General features: G+C 35.9%; 1 protein-coding gene across 1 annotated transcript; it reads left to right on the forward strand.

Annotated features, from left to right (window-relative positions):
• Positions 1–1,423: 1,423 nt before the first annotated feature.
• Positions 1,424–3,607, forward strand: LOC117625581 (isoeugenol synthase 1-like). Its single transcript, XM_034357120.1, has 4 exons — positions 1,424–1,631; positions 1,780–1,914; positions 2,251–2,482; positions 3,408–3,607. Exons 1-4 carry the CDS (start codon positions 1,440–1,442, stop codon positions 3,605–3,607), a joined length of 759 nt encoding a protein of 252 aa, XP_034213011.1. The 5' UTR covers positions 1,424–1,439.
• The last annotated feature ends 2,385 nt before the right edge of the window (positions 3,608–5,992 follow it).

A 5,992-nucleotide genomic window follows, 5' to 3' on the forward strand; every position in this document is an offset into this window, starting at 1 on the left:
TTTCTGTGATGAATTCAACCATATGAAGAACACAAAATTTGCATAAACGGTTGAAAATTTATAGGTAAAAAACTGGACAGATGTCGAAACTAGAAAACAGAGGAAGTTCATAATTCGTCTCTGCCTAAAACGTGACAAACTGGTGCTACCATGGTGATACAGTGGCGATTCAGTGGTGTTAAAGGGGTTATAGAAATTGTTGTTTGTGTTTATTTTGGGTTTCTTGTTTTGTTTCATTTCATTTACTTTTCTTTACTGAATTTCTAGTTTATAATTGGATGATTAGCACATTAATTTGTGTCAATTATTAATACAACAATTATATAAATCAAGAATAAGACGAACAACATATCATATCACCAAACATAATCATACCGACAAATATAATCATGCTTTTTTTGAACCCATCACCAAGCATTTGCATATTTATTCATACCAATCTTTTTCTAAAATATTTTTTTGATACTTATTATTTTTTAAAATTATTTCTTAAAACGTGTTACATCTAATTGTGATGTAGCTGAGTGCCTCTTTTTGAATGGCACATTGTCTCTTTCTCCTCTTCTTCTTCTTCTTCTTTTCGAATGAAGTAGGCCCATTTCGGCCCAGCCTGACCAAATGGGCTTTCTCAAGCCCAACCCATGAGTTGTTCCTAGGCTTTGATTTTTCTAAAAAAACCCAGCCCGGCCCGCACCATTATTTTCTCTCCCCTCTTTAAAGCCCGGCCAGGCCCTGCCCAAACGCACTAAATTTGGCCCGAGCTAGCCCGGCCGGCCCATTGACAAGCCTTACTACTAAGTGGTTGACGCGTTTAAAAAAGCATCAAAGTTTCATAAAATAATTGATGATTTTGGAAAAAAGTGTCAACTAAGGCCTATTTTCTTGTAGTCATTTTGAGTTTCTATATTTAGCATCAGTTCATTTATACACATTTAGAAAAGGCATGACAATAGTCAATATAGCAATTTTCTCTGAATTTCGAAAAGTGCGTTCTTGATAAGTTGAGAAAACGAATGTAGTCTTGAGTTGTAAATATCAATTAAGATATTTGTTACCTACAAGGTACTTGTAGATCAAATGGTAAAAAGCATTTAGTCCCGCACCTAAAGTCTTAGGTTTGATTCTCTATACCTCCAATATCACTTGTATTAAAATATATATATATATATATATATATATAGAAAAATATATATGTTGTACAAAGAGGGGCAAAGATTCTAAGGACTCCTAACCTTTGGGTAATTTTGGCCAAATTTTGAAAAGTAGGGACTAATACGTGATTGACCCCAAACTCCTGGGGTTCAAACTGTAATTAACTTACCAATTATATTATACCTTTGGGTTCAGCATGTGCACTCGTTTTCCTATTTAAGGATGTGAGAATTAGCTTGTCATCACAATCAGTATTCATCAATATCTCAGAAGTAGTCGTCTGGGATATGATGGCTTGTGAAAAGAGCAAGATACTCATAATCGGAGCTACAGGTTACCTTGGCAAATACATGTTGAAGGCAAGCGTCTCTTTGGGACATCCAACCTATGCCTATGTGCGACCAATCAAACCCAAAACCGATTCTTCCAAGCTTCTTCTGCACAAAGAATTTGAAGCCATGGGAGCCACCATCTTCCAAGTAAATTAAAATTCCTTCATTTCTTAGCCAAACTGCAGTCAATTTTTGTTCATATTTAATGTATGACTATACAAATATACATATGTATGTATTTATACTGCAAATTCCTCATAGTTCATCAAGATATGAAAACTTCATGATGTAACAGGGTGAACTGGACGATCATGAAAAGCTAGTCAAAGCAGTCGAGCAAGTTGACGTTGTAATATCCACGGTGGCTGTCCCTCAACATCTTGAACAGCAGAAACTAATCAAGGCCATTAAAGATGCTGGAAATATAAAGGTCAATCTTCCCTTCTTGGTTTTTACCGAGAACTTCACGAACACCCTTATGGGGTCCATCCAAAATCACTGAAATTCGAAATCATTTAACCACTTAATTAAATGGTTGTCATTTTGGCGTTTTTTTTAATGCTGTGTTCTTCGACTTATTCATCACAACTACTACTTTGTCTAATGTTTCACGATCTTTGAATGAAGACTTAAAACATTGATGATTTTGATCATTCAAGTAGAATTTGCAGTAGATCTCACGAGGTATCCCTAAATAGTTGGGACCTTTCTACAGCTATATATGTATACATACATGTCTATCTAACCGATGTAATTGTAAAATCAGAGATTTATTCCGTCAGAATTTGGAAATGAAGTTGACAGAATAAGTGGGCTGCCGCCTTTCGAGGCTTTACTTGATAACAAAAGGAAGATCAGAAGGGCGATCGAAGCAGCAGGAATTCCATATACTTATGTGTCTGCAAACTCATTTGGTGCATATTTTGTTGATTATTTGCTTCATCCTCGTGAAAAAACAAACCACCAAGTCACTGTTTATGGCACTGGTGAAGCCAAAGGTGAGTTGAGTTTGCTCATAATTTTGTTTGTTTTTTTTTAATATTACAGACAGTAGACATATTAGTTTCGATTCTCGTATAGTTAAAATTAAATAAATAAATGTGTTGACAAATAAATAAATAAATGCACCAACAAACCCTTAACAATGGAATCGAAAGTCGACTAAATTTATTAGGAAATCTCAACTTGTTATTAGAACTTGTTTTTTTTTTTTTTTTTTCGTTGTTGACGAAAGTGTGATTTATATTCATATAACTAAAATATTAAAAAACATGTTTTTAGTTTTTATTTTATTCAAAATGAGATGGAACATAATTGAATATATCTATATATATAAAACAAAAGGCAGAAAATGTTCTTGGTTAATTCAAACATTAGAATTGAAATTATTAATTAAATGAGGATAATATGGTAAATTCACATTTTTTCGTATTAAAAAAATTAAAATTAAAAACAAAATCAGATAATAAGTCCTACTTTTATGAAACATAATTACCCATAATATCTTTTCTTAATTCTAAAAATAAAATAAAAAAAGAAAACCAATTGCCACATGTTGAACTATGAGGAAGATGTTGCTACCTACACAATAAAAGCAGCAACAGATCCAAGGGTTGCCAACCGTGTTATCGTTTATAGGCCACAAGGAAACATTGTGTCCCAGTTGGATTTGATTTCTTCTTGGGAGAAGAAGACAGGATGCACTCTTACAAGGAGCTATGTCCCAGAAGAAGAAATACTCAAGCTCTCGGAGAGTAAGCAATTAATCTTTCTTTCTTTTTTTCGTGTTCAGAAGTTATATCCAACGAAAGTATTTGATACCAAACAATTCTCTCTCATTGTCTCTTTGGACATGGAAATGGAAGCAAGCAATATGATAATGTGGTAGTGATATTTTTTTTTGTGTGCCCTTCTTTCTTGCAGCCCTCCTGTCTCCGGACAACGTAGCGGTGTCAATTCTGCACAACATATTCATTAAAGGGGATCAAATGAGTTTTGAACTAACAGAAAATGACCTAGAGGCCTCCGAGTTATATCCTGATTACAAGTGCACTTCCATTGATAGCTTCCTCGACATTTGCCTGGTGGATCCTCCCAAGCCAAAATTAGCAGCATTTGAATGACCGGTTTATTTTTGGATAAAATGGAAAACTACTATCCTTATTACTATTTTATGCTTTCTTGTTTGTATTTGTGAATGTTGGCCACTATCTCCGTTCAATATGATAATGTGGTAGTTATATATATGTTATTTCATGAATGTTGGTCATTAGATGATGTTGCTTCAGAATTCATATGTTACTATCCGCAATGCAATCACAATATAAATTTTTTATAAAAAAAACTATAAAAATAAAAATAATAAAAACTACAAATGGGAGGGGGTTTCATACACAAACAATATAAAAGTGTCATTGAGGTTTGAACCTAAGATCATTGGTCTGCAAGTTAAGGCCTTATTTCAATGGGATAAATGGTAGACCGACCCCATTGAGTATGACGAAGTCTCTAATCAAAGTAAATATTTATAATTTATTTAAAACCCAAGAAATCCAAAAAGTAATTTACCTTCACTACTACATTTTACGATTTGAGCGATGAATCCAATTTCGTCGCGCAGAGTAACATATAGTCGCACGAACTCTAGCGCGACAGACAATTCGTCGCGCGTTATCTGTCGCGCAAAGATCGTGAAGAAAGACTTTGCGCGACCGATTGTATCACTCGTCGCGCAATTTTGTGCGACGGTTAACCTTCGTTACACAAAAGGTTCAAAGACGACGAAACAGTTCGTCACACAAAATTATGCGCGACGAAAGTAGATCCGTAGCCACAACAACGCACGGCGAATAATTTTCGTCGCGCAACACGTCTCGTAGACATTTGCGGTACCAAGAGTTCTTCGTCGCGCAATTTGTGTCTACACGTATTGCGCGACGAAACAATGTTGTCGGCATATATTTTTGCGCGACGAAAATGTTCTTCGCGCGGTACGTGCCCAAAAGTTTGCGCGACGCAATACTGTTGTCGTGCAAATCCATTTTAGCGACGAAAATGTTCGTCGCGCAAGCATAATTATATGTATTTAAAAAAAATGAAGCATTTTTTTTTTTTGGGAATATATAACTTTGCGCGACGAGAAAGATTTCGTCGCGCAAAATTAATATATATAATTATTATATAATTTTAATATTAATTTTGTTTTATTTTATAAAAAAATAATTTTAGTTTTTTTTTTTTGGGGTTAATAAAATGAAATTCCAATAATAAAAAATTGAATTGTAAATAACAAATCTATTATATAAAATAAATGTATGCTACAAGAGAAATATTTAAAAAATAATTACGAAAATAAAAAAACTAATCGAATAATGTTCCAAAATCTACATTGTCGTCTGGCACATGCGGTTCAGAGGTCTGGGGGTCTACAGGGGCCGTCATCTGGTGGGGATGCTTGAGATGGACGGGCTCAAAGGTCGACACATCAAAATGCGGGACTGGAATGCCGGACTGTGCGAGGGACTGCAGAATGACCGAAATCTGACTCTGAAGAGTGGCCACCTGTGCAGTCAAAGCAGTGACCTGACTGTTTGACTGCGCTGATGAACGGGGTCTGGGTTCCCTCCGCCTGGCATTCCCCATCCCTCGACAATATGTCCCCGGTCTCCTCCCTAGAGTCTGATCCAATGTCTCCGGCAAGATCTGAAACCCAGCATCCTGTGGAGGATCCACAGACTCGATCGGAGTATCGGGAGGAAGTTGGGAGGCGGACTCCTGAAGAACCAACTGGCTCCTCTCCACCATTGTCGTCTGTTTAGCATAACATAAAATATAAATTCAAACATTCATATAATAACCTTTAAAGTTGAATGCGTAACATAAGAATTAAAATTAAATAATACTTACATGAAGGGACTCGGCCAACTCATTCCCAGGTCGAACATAAACGTCGCCAAAGACGTCGATCTCTGGGAATTTGGACCCCCCCCAAATTGAACAAAAGAAGAAAAATATTAGTACGAAAAAATAAATTAAGAATAATGAAATATTAAAAATTAAATAAAAATTATTTTATTATTACCTGACGCCGTGCATCCATCCTATAGGAGAAGGGCCTGGAACCCGAATGATGGAGAAGAGTCTTCTTCTTCCTATTGCCCTTATTGACTTTGGCTTTATTCTGTTATACAAAAAATAAAACGTATTAGTTGAAATTGAAATTAAATATAAAAAATTAAAAAAACATTAGTAAGAAAATAAAATAAAATATAAAAAAATTACCACAAAAGCGGGCGCCTGAAAATGAGCGCAGAGCCACGCCCAACTATCCTCCCGCCCCTCAAGCTCTTTCGGGCAACCCTCTTGAAGAGCGACTTGCGGATCATCAAACGCCTCAAAATGGTGGTGCAAGTCGCTCTTCCACTGTTTGTACCTCTCAGAGAAGAGTCTGTTGAAGTACGCCAACGACTCGTCGTCCAGGTCCTCCAAGTTGTAGTTCGTCTGCAATA

The sequence above is a fragment of the Prunus dulcis genome, chromosome 4, assembly GCF_902201215.1.
Source record: "Prunus dulcis chromosome 4, ALMONDv2, whole genome shotgun sequence".
Classification (NCBI taxonomy): Eukaryota; Viridiplantae; Streptophyta; class Magnoliopsida; order Rosales; family Rosaceae; genus Prunus; species Prunus dulcis.

Bases quoted from the DNA above. Each gene is read 5' to 3' on its own strand.
- LOC117625581 (XM_034357120.1), top strand. From the start codon at position 1,440: ATGATGGCTTGTGAAAAGAGCAAGATACTCATAATCGGAGCTACAGGT. The intron at 1,632-1,779 runs GTAAATTAAAAT...ATGATGTAACAG, and splicing joins TGGGAGCCACCATCTTCCAA to GGTGAACTGGACGATCATGA. The intron at 2,483-3,407 runs GTGAGTTGAGTT...TCTTTCTTGCAG, and splicing joins TGGCACTGGTGAAGCCAAAG to CCCTCCTGTCTCCGGACAAC.